Below are 20,898 nucleotides of genomic sequence, written 5' to 3'. Positions count from 1 at the left end.
TTTGATAGATTTCTGTTGATATTTTTGGTTGCATATCTACATGTAATTTTTCACAGCTCATTATTCAGTCAGTCTGTCTTTGCAGGACACCGCTAAGTGCTAAATGGTTTCTTTTTTTTTCTTTTTCTTTTTTTTCAGGCGATGAGGTGTTGCAGTGGAATGGAAAGGCTTTGCCTGGAGCAACTAAAAAGGAAGTGTACAATATTATTCTAGAGTCCCAGTCAGCACCTCAAGTGGAAATAGTTGTTTCCAGACCAATTGGGTAAGCTAAACAAAGCACAAAAATCAACAGCTGATTTGGAAATGAAATAACAGAAAACAAACCTCTGACTCCAATGATTTTTCTTCCTGATGCACATTAAAGATGTATTCAACGTATTCTGTCCAAAAACTTCTTGAAAAAGGTCTATAGAGCATATCAGTAAGTAAAGTATCTGAGAGTATTATTCCTCACAGTGTCCCATTGTCACCCTACATGCCCAGACCCTCCTCTCACAGTTAAAGCTGTTCAGCCATTACATTAAAGTGGTCCTTTGGTTCCCTTTTCTTTCCTTTGACTGGACAGTGTTTCCATGATGTCTCAAGAGGAAAAAAATGACAGAGAGAAAAAATAATGATCTATCAACTGAAATTCTTTTTTCCTGTGTTTCAATTTTCCTACAGAGATACACCAAGACTTCCAGGGACATCACATCCTCCTCTAGAATCAAGTAAGTTTTGTGAAAATTCATCGACTAAATAGTCATCATTTACTCACAGTCATGTTATTAACAATGTTAACAATGTTAATGTTTTTTATCACATTAAAAAATATTTCTTTATAAACTGACAATGAATAAATTTTTTTTTTTTTTTTTCAAATGTACTCCTTGTTATTATTTCAGAATTAAGATTACATGTTCATTCATGTTTAAATCAATACTATATATATTTTTGGGGGGATATTTTGTTTAATTATACACTTTTGTAAACTAAAATTAATTTTATAGAATAAAATTATATATAATTTTAGTAAGAGTAAAACTGACTTTTAATAATTAAAAATAAATGAATCTGAATGACATGACAAAAACTGATGAGAAATTCTTTCAAAATGAACTGCAATAGGGTGTGTAAATGATAACAGAATTTACATATTTGCATGAATTATCAATTTAACTCCTAATTTTATCCTTGTTATTAAAACATTTCTCCACTAAGCGTGCAATACATCTTCACAGCTGCACATTTAACATGTCAGCTATTTAAACTTACAGCTGGTTCGAGTTCTATAGATGAATCACAAAAGATGGACCGTCCATCCATCTCTGTAATGTCACCAACTAGTCCTGGGATGTTGAGAGACCTCCCTCTGGTACTGCCAGGCCAGCTGTCGGTAAGTGTAAAACCACATTTCAGAGAAAATATGTATCCCTGTTTTCTAAACTGAAAAAAAGGTGGTTTGGTGACATGACATATTTTATCTGCTAGCTCACATTTAAATTATGTATTGCCAACATTTTGTGAAATTTGAGAAAGTGTTATTTCTTTTTATCAAGGTGAAATTATGGTATGATAAAGTGGGCCATCAGCTTATTGTAAATGTCCTACAAGCACGAGAACTGCCTCCCCGACCTGATGGACGACCCAGAAATCCCTACGTCAAAATGTATTTTCTTCCTGATAGAAGGTAAAAAAAAAACCCAAAACAAAACAAAAAAATAAATAAATAAAATATATTTAAATTTACAGATATTTTTTCAAGAGGTAATAGTTTGCATGCACTACCATTCAAAAGTTTCATTTTCAATTTTTAATTCAGCAAGAACACTTTAAATTGTTACAGAAAAATTCTATTTCAAATAAATGTTTTTCTATTCATCAAAGAATCCTGAAAAAAATGTATCACAGTTTCCACAAAAATATTAAGCAATAATCAATAATGATAATAATAAGAAATGATAATAATAGTGAAATAACCAAATCAGCATATTAGAATGATTTCTGAAGGATCATGTGATTCTGAAGACCGTAGCAATGGCTGCTAAAAATTCAGCTTTGTTGAATCACAGGAATAATTTGCATTCAAAAATACTTTAAAATACAATATGGTTATTTTAAATTGTAATTATATTTCACAATGTTAAAGTTTACTGTATTTTTTGATTAAATAAAGATTTTATCAAAGACAAAGGTCATTATGGGCATAAGAGACTACAAATTTTGAATAGATTGGTGGCATCACAAATACATTATTATTTTTATTTTTTTAAGTATTTGAAATGTTTTTGTATTTTTTTTTTTCTTTCATGATATATTTATCAGTGCACTAGCTTTGTACTGTAAGACCTGAGTTGCATTTTCCATTTTGGGTAATGCTGAGTTTATAAAATGCATTCCGTATAAAAAGATTGAATAATAAGCAGGTGGAAATGGAATCTGCAGACTTTTTGTTGCTTTTTCTGTGCTGATTTTTGATAGAAATTTACAGAGAAGTTTTGCAGAGTCTACACACTCTTTTAAACACACTACATTCCTCTAGTGACAAGAGCAAGAGAAGGACGAAAACTGTGAAGAAGAGTGCAGAGCCAAAATGGAACCAGACGTTCCTGTATTCTCACATCCACCGCAGAGACTTCAGAGAGCGCATGTTGGAGATCACTGTTTGGGACCAGCCCAGAGTCCAGGAAGAAGAGAGTGAATTTCTTGGAGAGGTGTGTGTGCTTCAATTATTTTGTTTTGACAGTAAGATATCTATGTATCTATATATAGGTTCAGAACAACATATAATATGTATTTGTATGAATTCATTTCAGAAGTGAATTCAGTGAAAGTGCATGTTTGAAGTAATGTGTTCAATTCCATTGACTCCACTGGATTCACTTAACATAACATCAATACAGTACAGGACCCTTCAGCTACTTTTCCAAATAGGTTCAAATCATCTATCATGGTTCAAATTCCTCTTTCTGGCTGTGTCTTTGCCCAGATTCTGATTGAGCTGGAAACAGCTTTATTGGATGATCAGCCACACTGGTACAAATTGCAGACCCATGATGTGTCATCCCTACCGTTGCCTCAGCCATCCCCCTGCCTCCCCCGCAGACATGTTCATGGAGATAGTCCTAGTAAAAAACTACAAAGTAAGTAAAAGCTAGTATATGTGCTACTAGTGTGAGTTATCACTGTAAAAAGTGAGCTGTTCATAGAACTTAAATAATGAAGGCAACAGTTTGCATGTTTTTTTATTTATTTATTTACACAATTTTGAAAATAATTTGAAATGTATCTACTGACCATACAATGTCTTAAAATTTGGGTCTAGATGACTTGATTACCTGTTTAGATAAAGGATATTCCCCTTCAAAGTGGAACTTTGATGCTGTGTCATGGCATTGATGCTATGGGAACGTTGCCTGGAAAATCCAGCCTCACCACTGTACCAGCGGATGAGTCTGGTCGGCCATTGGATCAATTCAATTTCTAGGGCGGAGCAAATCCGAGCAAACAGGAAGCAGAGTAAACCAATCAGAGAAAGGCGGATATGACGTTAGCAAAGCGACAAGAGAGTCAACAGCAAAAAGTAAATAATTCATGTATTTTTGGTCATTTAAAACTGAATTCACGGCTGAATAGAACAAACTCTCGGGTCTCCCGTGCGCAATCTTTGTAAATATTGAAGGGACTTTCGCCGCACTAGAGTGACGCTGTTTGCATCACTGAAATAAACAAATCTGATTGCACGGTACAGTTTGCACTTGACTCGAATCGCGACGGAGGGCGGACTGACCAGACTGATATATCTTGTAGAAGATATATCAGTCTGGCCTTGCCAGGCAAATGGGAACGAAGCAGATGCCAGAAATGCACATGGTCAGCTTCTTTGTCTTCAGAAGCTGCATGCTTGTTGAGCATATGTCTGTTCCTGTATTGTGTGTGTATTTTAAGTCTTTAGACAGGAGTTAGAAAACAGTGCCAGGACTGAACTATAGGAGATGTGTGCCTCGTGCACACACTTTATTACAGCGGATGACTCACACGACGTGCATTTTCTGTGTGGGTTAGGAGCATGCTTGGTTAGTCCTTGAGGGGGCTGATTGTGAAATTACAATAAGCTTAAGCTCCAGTCTTGCTTGGCTCTCTTCCTGAGGGATGAGAGTCAAGCAACTGCACCTCGTGGCTCGGTCCCGCTGCTGCCAAGACAGCGTGGTGTCTCAGGTCATGGGGATCGCAGGACGAGTTGGCGGAGGCGGGTGAGTACAGACTATCTCTTGCTGTCTCTACTGACTCTGAGGACCCCGTTTTGGATCTATACATTCGCTCTATGATTTCTTTGGACCAAAATTAGGAACTCATGCTGTCTGAATATAACTTTGAGGGGATGGAGGTAGACAAGCAGATGGTTGATTCAACAGAGCAGTTTCCTTAAATCTGCCACATTTGAGGAGCTTCTCAAGGATATTGCTCAAGCAGTGGCCAAGTTAAAGATCAGTTGGCCAAATGAGAAGTAAGCGATCATTCGTTCCAAGCTTGATGACCTTCCCTGCGGCCATGTTGCATTCTTCCCTGACCTCTACACTGAGGTGTTGAGGTCATCAAAGAACCCATATTCATCCCACGTACATACCCATGCCACCTCGACATATTCTACGGTGGTCAGGATGTGCAAGCATGGGTATGGAGCAATGCCTTAGGTGGAAGAGACACTTGCGGGCTATCTCTCCCCTGCAAGTGCAAATGGGCACATAGAAAGAGTACCCCTCCCAGAGAGAGATGCTAGGACTGGGGGTTGCATCCGTTTTTAGATCTGCAGGGCCTGAACCGTACTCTCCGGACATACAGGTTTAAGACACTAACCATCAAACTCATCATGTCCCAAATTCAATCAGAGGATTAATTTATGACAATAGATCTAAATGATGCATATTTCTACTAGGGGTTTCTACTAGGGGTGCACGTTCATATTAATAAACCATATAAATCATAATAAAGACTTTAATCACCTATATAATACCTAGCTTAATCATCGCTCAAGTGCACGCATAAAGCTTGCCACAGTGCGCCGGCAAACGTACATGATTTCTCCACATCCTGTGGATTTTTTTTTTTTTTTACTTTCTGCGTCTAACCGACTAATACCAATTTTGGTCGACTAAGCCTCTTCTCATCGACTAACGATTAGTTGACAATTAGTGGGCAGCTCTAATTTCTAAACTGAGATATTGCCAGAACACTGGAAGTTCCTCCGGTTTCTTTACAGGGTGAAGCATACCAATATCAGGTTCTTCCTTTCATCCTAACCTTGTCCCCATGCATCTTCACCAAGTGCATGGATGCTGTTCTGGCTCCACTGTGACTCCAGTGCATTCTTGTACTCAACTACATCAATGACTGGTTGATATTAGCCCAGTCAGAAGAGTTAGCCGCATGGCATTGAGCATGGCTCACCCAAATAAAGTGTCTGGTACTCAGATTAAACCTCAAAAAGAGTGTGCTTTCTCCAAAACAGAGAATCACTTTTCTATGGGTAGTGTGGGAATTGACCACAATGCAGGCACATCTGCATGTGTAGATTCGATCATAACCACTGTAAGAGATGCAGGCTAGGCCAGGAGCTTTCAGTTCTATAAGTACAGAGATTGCTAGGTCTCATGGCAGCAGTGGCCAACATTATTCCATTGGGCCTGCTGTACATGAAACAGTTCCATTTCTGACTCAAGAGCAGGGGTTTTCAACCGCTTAATCGTCTTTCCAGGGTTGTAAGGGTCACGCGTTGTGAGCTACTTGCTCTTCAGCTGTGGAAGAGGCCACTGTTCCTGAATAAGGGCTGGGCACTTGGGCTGTGTTGTCACCGCAAGTCTCTCGAGGTCCGAGTTCAAGTTCCCATTGCATCAACGCCATGACGCAGCATCAAAGTTCCACTTCAAAGGGGAGTTTTTGGGTTACGTATGTAACCCTGTTCCAATAGAACGGAATGAGATGCTGTGTCACGTTGCCGCACCTATGCTACACCTGTGCGTCTTTTTCAGACAATTAGAATCTGACAATTAGAATTGTCTTTTTTAGACAATTTAGAATTTATAGCCATATGTTCGGCCAAACAGATTGGCATATTTAGACACATGCTTCAGACACCGGCTTACACAGGAGCATTCCCATACCGTCAACGCCATGATGCAGCGTCTCGTTCCCTTCATAGGGAACCAGGTTGCATACATAACCCCAGTTTTAGAAAAGTTCCTAAGTAGCAAAAAAAAAAAGAAGTGCAAATTGTTTCCTTTATTTACATGGTTTCAAATTGGTCAATATTATGTGCTTCATTTCATGTTTTCTATGAGAAATGTATATGTCATGGAGAGCAAAGTTCTTGTTTTCCTAATCTACTAACAACACCACAATCATGAAATAGTCTAACTAACTAATTTTTAACAGTTTTTTTGTTAGTTTGTTTTATTCATAGTTTTTGTCTTTTGGCAAAAAAAATAAAAAATAAAAAAAAAAGCCTTTGAATTTAGTCAATGTTTCAAATTCATACATTTTACTAATTTTAGGTGACAAAAATAACATTTTTGTTGATGAGAATTAAAATCAAATTACTTTAAACATGTATCAACATTTGACAAAAGAAACAGAATTTGTAAAAACTTGATCTCCTGTAATAACATTATAACTAGTGTAATACAATGTTGTGAATTCTTCAGTTATTAATTTGACATGTTGGGTAGATGGGTTTTATTGCATTGTTACAGAAAGAGCATTTGGGTGAGTTAATTAAGCTCTTCAGTTTACTGGTGTTCATTGCTTATCCTGCAAAGCTCAAGCGTAACAATTCCCAGCATGATTGTATTATTAGAAACAATCATATTATTTCAAGATTTTTCTTCTGTTAAAAAAATGTGCATTGTCAATATCTTGCTGTGCTAGTTTTCTTAAAAAAAAAAACAAAAAAAAAAAAAACATTTAATTATCATTGTTATGCATATTTTCCGCCTTGTCTTTGTAGTCATTCTCATAATCAAAAAACACTTTGTTAATGAACATTTCCATCAGCAATGTTGTTGACAAGATTAACAATGCAGCTAACTGATAATTTCAAGTACAGGAACAAAGGCATTCTGAAATCACAGAACAAGAAGATACTAAACATGAAAACAAAATCGACAACTACAGTATAAATAAATCATGCAAATGCTCAAACAACGCTACCAAAATAATTATTCAGGTTAAGAAGACAACAACAACAACAAAAAATCAGACCTATTTTAACCCCCCAAATGAATTGCATTAATTCAACTTAATATATTGTTTAACAGTACATCATAATAGAAAAACTGCATCAAGATCCATTACTTAAACTTCTGAAAGTTATTAAAGTGCCCCTAGACTGAAGACAGAGACTGAATCCTTTATCGGAGTGTTTCAGAAACTGTAAGAGATGATTCCGCAATATATATTATGAGAAAATTACAGGGTTTTTTTTTTTTTTTTGATACAAAAACAAAACAAAATAAGTAACACTTAAAATAGCATAACTGACAAAAAACAACAACAGCAATAACAACAACAAAAAACATACTTGAACTAAATCTTAATTTTTTTTTTCTTTTGTACACTATAAAGGAAAATAAGACTTGAATAGATTTGAATGTAGGTTATAATGCAGTTATAATACATGTTTTTATGTTCAGCAGTTGAATTGTATGCTGTGTATGTGTGTGTGTGTGTCTCAGGATCTCATCGCATCATTGAAACAGATTATGATGATGGTATAACAGTAGTGTCCTCAGGTGGGTGGGGGCAATGATTACTTTGAAGAGTAGAAACCCAACACAGGGTGAGAGAGAAAGCTAATGTCACTTAATATTACTGCAGAGGTGTACTGTAGTGAATACAGCTGTTTTGTTTGTTTGTTTGTTTGTTTTTTTGTTTTTTATTCTTCCTCCAAGCCTTTTAGTTGTTTAGAATCCCATTAGTTGATATACAAGTGAATATGATTCTTAATTGGCACATAGATAAAAGAATAAGATGAACGAGTATGTTGAAAATTGCTGTGTTAGAATAGAATAATGGATTATAAAGAAGGTTGTGTTCGTTTTTGAAGTACAGAATACAGTCTCTCTCCTCCTATGCTGGGCTATACTGTAGAGTGTTAATTTGAACCACAGAAACACCTCACATGAATTGTGCATGGACACTATGGAGGAATGACTCTGTAAGTCAATCACTCTCTATAAAAACATACTTTGATTACCTTCATAAGACCTGTTTAATTTTGTTGTCAAGCTGCAATAGCAAGAGGTTAAAAAGTGAATGTAAGATTGTATTACAGCATTTAACAGGATTAATATGGGTCTTATGACAATGGATGTCACCTCTGTTGCATGCCTGTAGAAAAGCTTGCTATAGAATTTAGAGCATAAAAGAAGAATATGCTGTGGCTGATATTTTAAATTGTTTTATACTATGTTTCATGCATATTTTTTAACATAAGAGTACTGCAAGTTATCAGACCTGCAGTAAACACTGTATATTGTTCTTAAACTATAAATTTATCTTGGATATCCAAGATAAAATGATTGATTGTTTTCTGGGCAATCTATGTGATTGACATTCTGCTATAGAGTTGCACCAGTATCATTTTAATAGTCAGTTTCAATATTGAGGAGTTAATAATGACATTTATGTTAATTTTCTATGCAGTGATATTTAGTGCAATGTTTATTTACATGCTTATGTCTACAGTGCAGATATTTGAGTGCTTTCCATTTAAATTCTGTTTATTAATTAAAACTGTACTTGTTCAGTGTTAGTGCTTTGAGCAGTCATAAAAAAAAGTTTATCAGATGCATGAGTCATGAATTCTCAGTTTAAATTGGGTCTTATTCTAATTTTCTTTCAACTTTGATTGGTAGATGATTAATTTCCTTTCCAAATCTACATTTTAATGTAACTGCAAGTTATAAATGTAAGTCAGATTTCTCTTACAAAGAGCATCAATTCCTGACAACAACTCAGTCTGCCTCTCCAGTTCTAAATGTTAAATTGTACTATAATACATTCGCTTCACAGATATTTTCATAAGTGAACTGTAGCAGAGAAATCTATATGTGTTTCAGTGAAAATTATACAGAAATGATACATACGCTTTTTAGGTCTAGTTAATGCTTTGTTTCACATCATGATTTGATGGATTGGGTTAGCCTAATTAAAGCTCTTAATCTCTGTGGTTGTGACCAGCAAATCCTTTATCAGTTGTACTGTAGCATTATCTTTAGTTGTTTACAGCTGAATTCTGGGAAATTAATTTATAACATTGATACTGATTGCAAGTACTTTTGGGGTGTTATTTGCTTACTGTTGTGCATGAAGCTTTTGTGTATCTCTAATTTGTTTTTTACTGATTAATTGGATTTTAACTGCTATCTCGAGAGAAAAAAGAAAAGAAAAAAAAGACAGAGAGAGAGTGAAGCAAATGTTTATGGAGACATGGGATAAATGTTAAAGGACATGGTTATAGTAAAAATATTCATGAGAACACAAAAAAAAAAAAAAAAAAAAAAAAACATGCACCACATATAGTTAAAGGTGTTAAAGAGGATGTTTTGTTTTATACATTTTTGCAATATTACTTGAAACTGTCTTTACTAACTGATAAAAGACTATTTATTAGGTGCACTGAAAGGAATAATATTAATATACATCATCTGTGCATGAGGTAGGGCCTTAAAAACATCAGCCAATCATTTACGCGATCATCGCATAAACGATTGGCCCTCTGGCTTGCCAATCACTGCCATGACGTTCCTTGTGAGAGACGAGCGCGGCTGCGCGCTCCAGTAACTTTCCACACTCCACAGGCGCCGCATGCAATGTTTTTGTCAGGAGACAGGTGTAACAACTGCAGATTATGAGTTACCTGCAGTGAGTCCGACATAATGAATCCAAAAAACACGATACAGCGAATGCCGGGGTTAAACACTCGTGTTCCAATACTCGTGCACGAGTTTTGGGAGGCGTTCCTTTGAAATAAGCTGTGAAGGAGGGGGGTTGTTCTTACGCATGCGCTAATTTCAAAAACTCAGTAACAGTCTTTGGATTCTCAGTCGACGAAAAAATCCTCTCTATCACCTTTAACTCTGTCTTCGAATAACATTAAAGTAATACGTAAAACCAATTGATTGTGAAAGAAAAAAAACACATAAATCAGATTAACCTTTTAAGTTGTTGGTTTGTTTTGTTTTTTTGCTTGTTTTCTTTCTAGCATGTGTAGAGCAGTAGCGGTTGTGCTGGAACCTCAGCACAATCCTTTGGCATGAATTGTTGTAGTAGTTTTAGAAATGTGAATGTGGTGTGTTATTATCACTCCCTGATGTCCCTGCAAACGGTTTCTGTATTGTTTTGACTGGAATAAGTCCATGACACAAAATGTATATCTATTAAAGCAGCAGAGAGGAACTCCAGAGACAGAGAGAGGTCAAGTACGCTGACTGTACCTGAGAGACAGGCGGCCATACAGCATCGCTCGCGGTCAGTATCCCCGCACAGAGAGGACCAATGTAGAGCCCGGTCACGACCTGCACATGTCCCTATGCAGAGGTGAGCCACATCAATTGGACACCACATATTTACATGTTTAACAAATTCAACCTAACTGACCACTTACTGGGGACACTTCAAACGAACATTCGCAAACTGAACCGCAAACTTGTGTGGTTGAAACGACAGCTCTCGAGCTGTGGTTAGAAGCATAGTTTCTTGTTTTTATGACACGTGGACTTAATGGGCCCTATAATACACCCGGCGCAATGCGGCGCAAGGCGCAGCGCAAGTGTGTTTGCTAGTTTGCGTCCGGCGCCGTTCGCGTTTTCCCATTCAGCGCCACGTCCTTAAATTAGTAAATGCATTTGCGCCAGTTAGTGCGCCCATGGGCGTGCTGGTCTAAAAAAGAGGTGTGTTCAGGCACACTGCCGGCGCATTGCTATTTTAAGGAGCTGAAAATAGACTTCACCATAGACCAACTCAAACCTGGTCTAAAGTCAGTGGCGCAATATTTTTTTGTTAGAGCGCGTTGGTAGAAACTGCGCCTCTGGGCGCGTCCACAGTGCGCATTGACTTTGCTTATTACACACAGGGATGCGCATCACACAAACATGCCAAATATTAAAAACAAAAGGATTACAGTGTAAAAGAATATTATTGTGTAGGCTACATAAATATAAAAATGTAATGATGAATAGTCAATGCGTGCATTAGAATTAGGCTACCTGTTTTCAATTCAGCCTATTACTACTTATAATGATGAACGAAACTGGATAATTAATTGAACAATTGTGCCAATACACACACATAATATTAACTGACTCATCGCGCGGAGCTATTTGCAAGCCCGCTTTAACTTTTCGCACGAGCAGATCGGTTTCTTCACTAGAAAAGCGTTCAGCTTTTCCGCCGACAAATTCCGCCATGTAAATAGCAATCCGCCATGGCGTGAGTGCATCTCGCTCTTAAAGGGAATGGGAGATGACACTCTGATTGGTTTATTGAACGTTACGCCCATTACTCATTAAGAGAATAAGGACAACCCATTTCAAAAATGTGCCCCGGCGCACGGACCGTTTCTCCGTCGTTAAAATAGCAAAAGTGGATTTGGACACGCCCTGAGTGCACCTGCGCCGTGCGCTTTACACTTTGCGTTTAGATCGTTAAAATAGGGCCCAATAAATCATTATCTTGAGCAAAATAAGCAAGCTGACATTAAGTACAATATATATCTTTTATTTTGAATATATACAAATGTAATTTACATATTTTATTTTGTCAAAAGATTTTAAGCATCGTTTTTGAAGAGTGCGCATGTGCGTACATGCTCTGGTACATAAGAACGAGCATATGATTGAATCTGGAAATAAAGCAAAATAACTTAGGAAAATGAGAATTACTCCTCAGATGCCATCTCCATAATTTATAGCAAAAAAATCTAAAACGGATTCATTTAAATAAGTTATTACTCCACCATCTGCATGATGTCATTCAGCAACGTGGTTGAACGACAGATTTGCGACAATGATTTCGGGAAACAGTCGTGACTAGTTAGTTGATTTGTTCAACGATGCGCCGTTAGGGATGGGCGATACCAATTATTTTGTTTTCAATACGATACCAATACTTTCAAGGCCAGTATCGAGATATCGTTACCGATACAATACCTCTAATCTGAACAAGTTATTAAATTATTAATAATTTAAGTCCTTAAATGATTAAATTACTAAGTAAAATGGGTAATGATACCCACTTAACATTATATTTGAAAGGTATTTTAACATTCAATATGCCTGAATTGCAACTTATTAGATTATATTTTTGTTTACACATGGTTAAAATGTTTACTTATAGTGGTAACCATGGAAATCTATAAATACTGTAGGCCTAGCTGAACTATGGTCACTGCAGTAATGGTCAAGGGACAGTGCCAGTTGCACCCATAAAATGCAAACTTTGTATTCTAACATTGCAGTTACAGAACATCAATACGAACTTTTAACATTCAATTTAAATAAATGTAATTGCAAAAACTATGTAGGCTACTATTTCATTTTGTTTGTTGTGAAATAACTCAAACACATTATGTTGTTCTGACTTCTGTTAAGCATTGTTCAGGGCTGTGTTTCCCAAAAGCATCAATTTAGTATCATAAATCTTATGATACTAAACGTATGCAGCTCTTTTTGAATGTAGTGAACGCTCTCTGTCATTGATTGGTTCTGACATGCAGCATTTGTTCAGATGAGCAGGAAAATAGTTGTACTACACAATTATTCGCTAACGTAGGTTATTTGTCCAATTCAATGCATATTGTACGCATTAAATTTATTGTTAATTAAACAAAATCACTGGTAAAAAAAAAAAAAACACACCTTAGTATCAATATTTTTATTTGAGTATCAATACTTTTGATACTCAACGTCAGTATCGATATCGACAGTATCGATATATATAGTATCGATATATATATCGATACTTCATAATGATATGCCCATCCCTATGCGTCATACTATGTTAGTGGAGCATCGAGTTATGTCGTTGTATGGGAAACGCACCCCTGAATGATGAAATCACTGTTTTCTGCAGAGCTGCTTTATAGCTGAATTGAACTCATTTCATAATTGATGAACTTTACATAGTTATTGAACCGAAATGAAAGAACACTGAACTGATTTCAACTGAATAACGGCTGTTTACTATTGTCTTTTTAGAGCTGCTTTACAGCAGAAATGAATATTTTTTTGCATCATTGAATCGTTATGTTCCTGTTTATCACTGTAAAGCTGCTTTGAAACAATCTGTATTTTATAAAGCGCTGTATAAATAAAGGTGACTTGACCACTCATAACAACAATTAACACTGAACATACCTTTATTATTGATCTATTATTATATATTATAATTAGTAATTAAATTAAATAACATGGTTGGAAACAAATGTTGCAATAATGAAAACATTTGTACATTGGTCATATGTTTCACATGTGTACAGACACACATTCGAGCCTATTCATGCACGCATTTTCATGCAGAGGACATAGGCTACTTGCTTTCATAAGTGTTAAATCGTAAGAATATTATGCTGGAGGTGATATAGCTGTGTGAAGTGTCTTGCCGTCTAGAGGATGATTTATGTGTGCTGTACGACTCATCACCCTTCATCCTCTCATCAGGAGTTTGGACGAGATCCACAAAAACCGTCATCATTCCTATTCTCCCTCTCGTTACCATGACTCCCACCAGGAACATCGCTCTGGAGATTCTGACTATGAATATTCAGAAGACAGGTATCGCTATTTTAGTGCTTAATGCTCCAAATGCATATATAAAAATGTGTGTGTGTGTGTGTGTGTGTGTGTGTATGTGTGTGTGTGTGTGTGTGTGTGTGTGTTTGTGGAAAACATTGTAGCACTCTACATTGATTTGTGCCGTTTTATTAATTGTAAGCTTTAGCTCTATTGAACTGTATAATTTTATTCACACCTAGATATTTTACTATTATTGATAAGTATAGCATCAAGAACTGTGAATGTTTTAGAAACGGAGTTTGACTTGATTTTCATATTGTGAACAACATTTTTTATGCTATTACTTTACTAAATACTAATACTACTAATATGACTAACAGCCATAGTTTTTAGTTAATTCCCATTAATAATAGTAAAAATATTGCTAAATACATGTCTATTATTTTCTACACATTTTTTTTTCTTTTTTCTTTTTTCTTCACCATCCTCTTACTTTTCTTTATGTTTGGTTGTCAAATTGTCAATGTTTCACCATCACCATGGCAACCTCAGCGAGGTCCTGGAGATGCACAGATCAATCCGAGGTGGGAGTGCTGAGTGCCTGCATACAAACAGGTAAAAATCCAGAGCTGTGAATCAAACCCTCACTGTAAGCTGCCACCCTGAGTTACCTGTATCCCAGAATCCCTTGCATTTCTATGTTCCTTTTGATACTTATTTCTTGACAAATTTAGAGCATACAAATTATTTGGCAAAGACATATAATCAAGCAAATGAGGATTTAGTGCAATACATATTTATTTTCTGCCTGATTCAAGGATCTTTGTTTGAAATCTGTAATAACTTTTCATTTATTTTCTATGCCTGCCATGTTTTTGTGTTTGCTTGAGTAATAATTTTCATTTACTTTCTTTTTTTCTTTGCTCTTTTTAATGCCTGCTTGTTTGTGCTAATGTAATAAGGAAATTAGCTAGGCACTGTAACACACTTCCCCCAAAGATGCCATTGTTAGTGAATGGTATACATAAAGATATTTACAGGTAAGCTGGTTGAAACTAACTGAGTATCAATGTTGTGCTTGAGCAAATTACCATTCTGTTAGTGAAGACTTCCAGACCCTTTGAGTAATGCTAAAATTTTACCTATGCTTACTGTGATTTGTGTGCTGTTTTAGTCAATGCAGACATTGTTCCCCCTCCCTTTCATTGTGTTGTATCTCTGTAATGTAGTTAACAATGTTTTGCTTTAAAAGTGACTATGCATAATATTAATTTTCTTTGCTGATTTTTTTTTTTTTTTTAGAAAAACTGAACTACCATTCAGGGCAATCTTTTTGGTTAAGAAACACATATTAAGTTATTACTTTTCAACCTGAATTCAAAATCAGAACAAGCTGGCTATATATTTAGGTAAAGCACCAAAGACCAATGAAGATTAATGAGAATCAAGTGAGCAGAAGATGCAGTAAACCACAATTTTAAATACACAGAAGACAAATAATCACAATATTTCATGAATTGCAATATTTTCATATCATGACCCAAATATAAATATAACATTGTACACTGAAGTTGGCAACCCCAATCACAACGATAGGCTCTAGGTCATACACTATATAGACAAAAGTTTTGCGACACCTGACCATTACACCAACAGGGACTGTAATGACATCAATTTCTAAATACAAAGATTTTAATATGGAGTTGCCCCCCACCACCATTTTCATCTATAGTACTGATGTTGGACGAGAGTACCGAGCTCGCAATCTCCCTTCCAGTTCATCCCAAAGGTGTTCGATGAGGTTGAGGTCAGGGCTCTGTGCAGGCCAGTTAAGTTCTTCCACAACAAACTCATCCAAAATTACTGCCACAATGTTGGAAGCATAGCATTGTCCAAAATGTCTTGGTATGCTGAAGAATTATGATTTCCCTTCACTAGAAGTAAGGGGCCAACCCCTGAAAATAGGCCCATAAAATTATCCCTCTTCCACCAAACTCTACAGTTGGCAGTGAGACAGGTAACATTCTCCTTCACCACTACATTCAATGCTTGGCATTGTACTTGTTGATGTGAGGCTTACATACAGCTGCTCGGCCATGGGAACCTATTCCATGAAGCTCCCGCCACACATTTCTTTTGTGCTGATATTAATGTCCGTGGAAGTTTGAAACTCTTCAGCTAAGGGATCAGCAGAGCATTGCCGACTTTTACATACCATGTGGCTCAGCACTCGCTAACCCCATTCTGTGACTTTACGTGGTCTTCCACTTCATGGCTGATGTTCCTAAATGCTTACACTTTTGAATAATAGCCTCCCACTTACAGCTGACCACTTACAGATCTGGCAGGGATGAAATTTCACAAACTGACTGCAAATGTGGCAACCTATCACAGTACAATGCTTGAATTCTTCAAGTGAATTCTGAAGTGAACAAAGCTTAAGCTCTTCAGAACAACCCAGTTTTCCACAAATGTTTGTAAATGCAGACTGCATAATGTTATGCACCTGTGGCAATGGGTCTGAAAATCCTGAATTCAGCAATTAAGATGTGTCCCAATGCTTTTGTCCATATTGTGTATCTGAAACTGAGAGCATCAGTAATTTCCCTTCTTGTGATTTTCACATATAAAAAGCTAAGCGCCTATCTTCTTTTACTTCAGTTTTAGTTTATTCTTACTTTCTTTTTGTGGCTGTTATGCATGCTTTTGTTTATTTCTTTATTTCTTCCCGTGCTAAGCTCTACCCTCCCTGCATGCTTAAAGAACAAACCGTCACGGCGAACAGAGAGGGATGGAGTTATCCCTCTTAGTGCCATTCCACAGCGTGTTCTCAGGTTCACAGATGAGGTCAGCTCTGGGTAAGGGGACAGTGATTAGATGACTAAATCCAAACAAGATCACTGTACAATCAATAGGTAGTGAGGAGCAGTAGTGAGCAATTAAAATCTTTTGTGTGGTGCTGGAAAATATTTCAGTATTTACATGTATTCCTGAGAAATAATAGCAGCAAGCAACTATCATAATAGTAATAATAGTAATCTCTATGATACTAATTATTCTTTCTTTCTTTCTTTCTGTCTTTCTTTCTTTCTTTCTTTCTTTCTTTCTTTCTTTCTTTCTTTCTTTCTTTCTTTCTTTCTTTCTTTCTTTCTTTCTTTCTTTCTTTCAGTGATCTTCAGCCTTCATTAGACAGAGTAAGAAGTGCCAGCACAACTTGTTTAAGACCAGAGTCAAACTTCCACTCACCTGAACGAGAAAGGTATGTGAAAGCAAAGGGGAATCCAGTGCCTACAAGTATACTATTCTTACTCCACAACCAAACTGTGCCATGGCATATATCTGTGTAATTTTTCAAAAACATTTCAAAAGCTTGGGGCCAGTAAGTGATAATAAAGGCACTTACTGTTTTACATTGATACAAAATAAATAAATAAATAAATATAAAAAATGTATATATATATATATTATGGGTGTAACGATATCACAAACCGAACCGAAAGATCGCGATACACCACCCACGATACGAATCGCGGAACTCTCGTGGTGTACCGCGGTACTCTCACGCCTCCTGCTCCCCATTGTTGAGGTTATGTCACTTAACTCTAACTAACTAATCTATTAATTTAATCAATTTTCTTTGCATACATTTGATTAAATTATATTAGTAACGACTAATAAGAGCTTTTTAAATGCTGTTCTAAATATTATATTCCAAAGTTAATGTTTTCCAAGTGCATGTCATGTCACGTGACTTGGGAGTGAGCGTCACGCGCAGGATGGCTGCTCCGCCTGAGATTGCAGATCCCCCGGACAGATATAAGTCTCTTGTGTGGGAACATTTTGGTTTTCCAAGTTCCAAGGTTTGCTAAGTGTGTCGGAGCCCAGATACCGATTACGAGCCGACCGTATTTCAGTCAGAATGTGCTGCCTCACATTTACAGCGAAGTAATAGCCAAACTAGTCGAGGACCTGAAGCAATGCTAAATTCAGTGCTTTAATTTCGGGCGGGTGGATCTATGCAACTCAGTTTTTCATGACGATCACGGCGCAATACATTACTACATTTATTTTTGACTAGTTTTGGAGTTATTTATTTAATTTGAGTTTACTCCGTTAAGCTGACTGCACTAAAGAGATAAATGTTTTACTCTGACTATTCTACATTGGAAGTATTTATTTCATTTTTTTTTACTCAGGTATGCTGACTGCACTAAAAATGTGAAGCCAAAGTTAATAAAGAAAAAGTCAAGTTACATTGCTGGTAAAATGACATGAACCCTACCCCCACAGCAAACCGAAGAATGAGAATAATAATATGAGTAATATTTGTTGAGCAGCAAATCATTTGATAATTCCTTTGACATCAGAATGATAATTTAGTAATAATGTAGAATATTCAGCTTTGCAATCACATTTTTTTTAATGTATTGAAATAAAAAAATATATAATAATATTTCACAATATTACTGTTTTACCTTAATTCTGATTAAATATATGCAATTTGGTGAGGATAACAGATTAACGATTAAAAAAATCTTACTGACACCAAACTTTTAAATGGAAGTGTTCTTCAGCATTCTGCAATCTCAGCCTTTAACTGTTTTGGTTAAATCAGAGATCCACCATCCTGGCCTTGAACTCCATAATATCTTTCCATTTAGCTGTTACATTCCTCCTTTTGTTTTTGTTTTTTCCACACTGTTTGTTTTCTGGATCAGTCATTTTCCATCTCAAAGGCATTCTGGCAATTTGGATAGGCCAAGCTGTCAGATAGCTAACAAGAAAACCATTGATGGTGACAGGTAAGATCTCATAATAAACCTTTAAGTATATTTTTATCACCTATTTTTTATTTATTTATTTTTGTGTGTGTTTACCCTTTCAGTTTTTTCCTTTTTTTTTTTTTGCTTGTCTGATTATCTCATTATATAATTTAACTTTGTTTGTTTGTTTGTTTTGTTTTGTTTTGTTTTGTTTGTCCTTGGCCTTCTCTGCTGTGGCTGTGTTTAGACTTCAGCCCACCTCTATCCTGAGGGGCAGCAGGAGGAGGAGAGAGCCTCCCCTCAAGCCCTTTGGCCAAACAAGCTTAGGGGGTTCCTGCCCTAACTCTCCACGAGCTGACAGGTGCATGCTGGGAGCCCCTCAGAACTTGATTTTCTGCTTTAGTTTGTGCACTTCTGGTTATTGTGATGTCGTACAAAGTCTATTTCTTAAAAATGTTATCAGCATGAATTTTAATTTGTTTAACTGATAACATTTAAATCTCAAAGTTTCACTAGGTCATTATTTATTTTGTTTTGCTGGCCATTACAACAGTCTTCTTGAACTTGATAGAAACACCTACCAGCAAAAACAGTCGGTCAATATAGAAATACTCTTTTCACAGATGTATTTATCACACACAATTACATTTTCCACAATAAAACTGTCTAATAATGTGAGGGATTATGGAGATAATGTAAGCACTGGTCATGCATTCTTAGCTTGATGACCACAATCCCACTTTTTTTAGAATAAAACTGCTTTTGCATGAGCTTTATGCTGGGTACACACCACAAGATAATCGGGCTGATTTTGGGCTGATTTCTCCCCTTCCGACAATTGTAGGTAATGTCCCGATTATCTTGATGGTACTACAGATTATCTTATCAGATTTTCCTGTGGTGTGAGGTGTGTTAAGAGTGACTGAATCTGCTTGGAAGAACGTTGGAGGCACCCCGATTACGAATCGTAAATATTCAACATGTTGATTATTTACGATCATAAATCCTGATGTGTAGGGGGAACCCTGAGGACAAACGCGTGCATGCTTGGAGATTATCACGTGAAACGAAACAATGTGAGCTGACAGAAGATAGAAGCATAACAAATGCAGTCATGGCACAGTACAAAGTTAAATGGATTTGGACAGCAGAGATGGAGGATCAACTTGTTAATCTGTGGCAACAGCACAAGTGTTTATACAACGTGTCCAGTAAAACATACCAAAATAATTCCAAACACTATCAACGCAATTTCTTCCTGCCTATTGTACGTCGTGTTTATTCTGAAGTCTTGAGAGATTTTGTGAGATTTCCCGTGTTCACAGTCAGGACTCTGGTTGAAAATCTGTTTGCGTGTGGTGTGTGATCACATCACGGCACACCACACACTATAGGAGCAAAACGGTTAAATCTAGGATTTTTTTTGTCCTCATGTTTGTGGTCTCACATTTTGAAAATCTTATAAGTTTTCAAAAATCTTATAGCGTGTACCCAGCATTAATCTCATGTGAGTGGACATTGTTTTAAGTTAAGGCTGTAAATATACAGACCCCCTTAAGGGGCATAACTGAAGGAAAAAAATATGAGATGGGAGGAAAACTTATTTGTCAATGTTTTTGTGTTCCCTTGCAAATGTTTTGTGTTCCTCTGAGAACCTTTTCGAATGCAAAATATAGTTTTTCCTCCCATCTCGAGGCACATTTTTCTGTGTGAGTTTATTGTGTTTGAAAGTCTGCTAGTGTGTGATCTTCAGTCGTTTAGTGTATGACGCCGATGTTTTCACTGTAACCATTTTTAAGGTAATTTTTAAAGTTGTTTAAAAAATAAAATAAAATCTTCAGATTTTAAAAGTTGTGTAGTGTATTCCAGCATTTAAAGCAAACATTTAGACACAAAAATGGACAGTTATTAGTGCACCTTTAACAAAAACAACAAAAAATTTATAATTTCTCCTTCAAATGTTATATTGTTCTGTAACTACATCGTGTATTACAATGAAACATCTTTAAATCATATTATAACATTTTTGTTCATCTTCAAGTTTTTCTCCTGTATTTTTGACAAAAATCTCTCTTTCCAGAGAACTTCCACGCGGTGGACATTATTCCCCAGCAGGGACCACGTCATTAGGGCGCAGAGGCAGGCAACTGCCACAACTCCCTGCAAAGAGCAGCAGTATAGAGCAAGGTAAGCAATTCACTCTCTCTCTCCTTCTATATACTTACAAAGTTAGACATAGGTCATCTGAAATGCTATTACCATTCCAAATCACAACCCAAACCCATGAATCTCTTCCAGTACCAATTGCCTTTATAAATGGCAGATAATTTCATGACACTTCTGTCCATAGCCTTTTTTCATGTGCA

The 20,898-nt window shown here is 36.4% G+C and overlaps 1 protein-coding gene across 5 annotated transcripts in view; it reads left to right on the top strand.

Annotated features, from left to right (window-relative positions):
* The window catches only part of rims1b (regulating synaptic membrane exocytosis 1b), a 106,839-nt gene that overhangs the window by 60,386 nt on the left and 25,555 nt on the right, over positions 1 to 20,898 (top strand). For 3 of the 5 annotated variants that reach the window (XM_067402376.1, XM_067402381.1, XM_067402379.1), the window contains exons 8-21: positions 139 to 262; positions 664 to 710; positions 1,257 to 1,375; positions 1,539 to 1,669; positions 2,522 to 2,693; positions 2,969 to 3,122; positions 10,422 to 10,575; positions 13,695 to 13,808; positions 14,322 to 14,384; positions 16,508 to 16,627; positions 16,939 to 17,028; positions 18,488 to 18,571; positions 18,780 to 18,893; positions 20,613 to 20,719. In XM_067402376.1, coding sequence (XP_067258477.1) covers positions 139 to 262; positions 664 to 710; positions 1,257 to 1,375; positions 1,539 to 1,669; positions 2,522 to 2,693; positions 2,969 to 3,122; positions 10,422 to 10,575; positions 13,695 to 13,808; positions 14,322 to 14,384; positions 16,508 to 16,627; positions 16,939 to 17,028; positions 18,488 to 18,571; positions 18,780 to 18,893; positions 20,613 to 20,719 — 1,593 coding nt within the window. The remainder of the gene's footprint in view (positions 1 to 138; positions 263 to 663; positions 711 to 1,256; positions 1,376 to 1,538; positions 1,670 to 2,521; positions 2,694 to 2,968; positions 3,123 to 10,421; positions 10,576 to 13,694; positions 13,809 to 14,321; positions 14,385 to 16,507; positions 16,628 to 16,938; positions 17,029 to 18,487; positions 18,572 to 18,779; positions 18,894 to 20,612; positions 20,720 to 20,898) is intronic. The other 2 variants (XM_067402377.1, XM_067402378.1) reach the window with 2 other exon arrangements.

Source organism: Chanodichthys erythropterus, chromosome 12 (assembly GCF_024489055.1).
Source record: "Chanodichthys erythropterus isolate Z2021 chromosome 12, ASM2448905v1, whole genome shotgun sequence".
Lineage (NCBI taxonomy): Eukaryota > Metazoa > Chordata > Actinopteri > Cypriniformes > Xenocyprididae > Chanodichthys > Chanodichthys erythropterus.
Note: the sequence above shows the minus strand (reverse complement) of the source record. Positions and strands in the feature narration are given on the sequence as shown.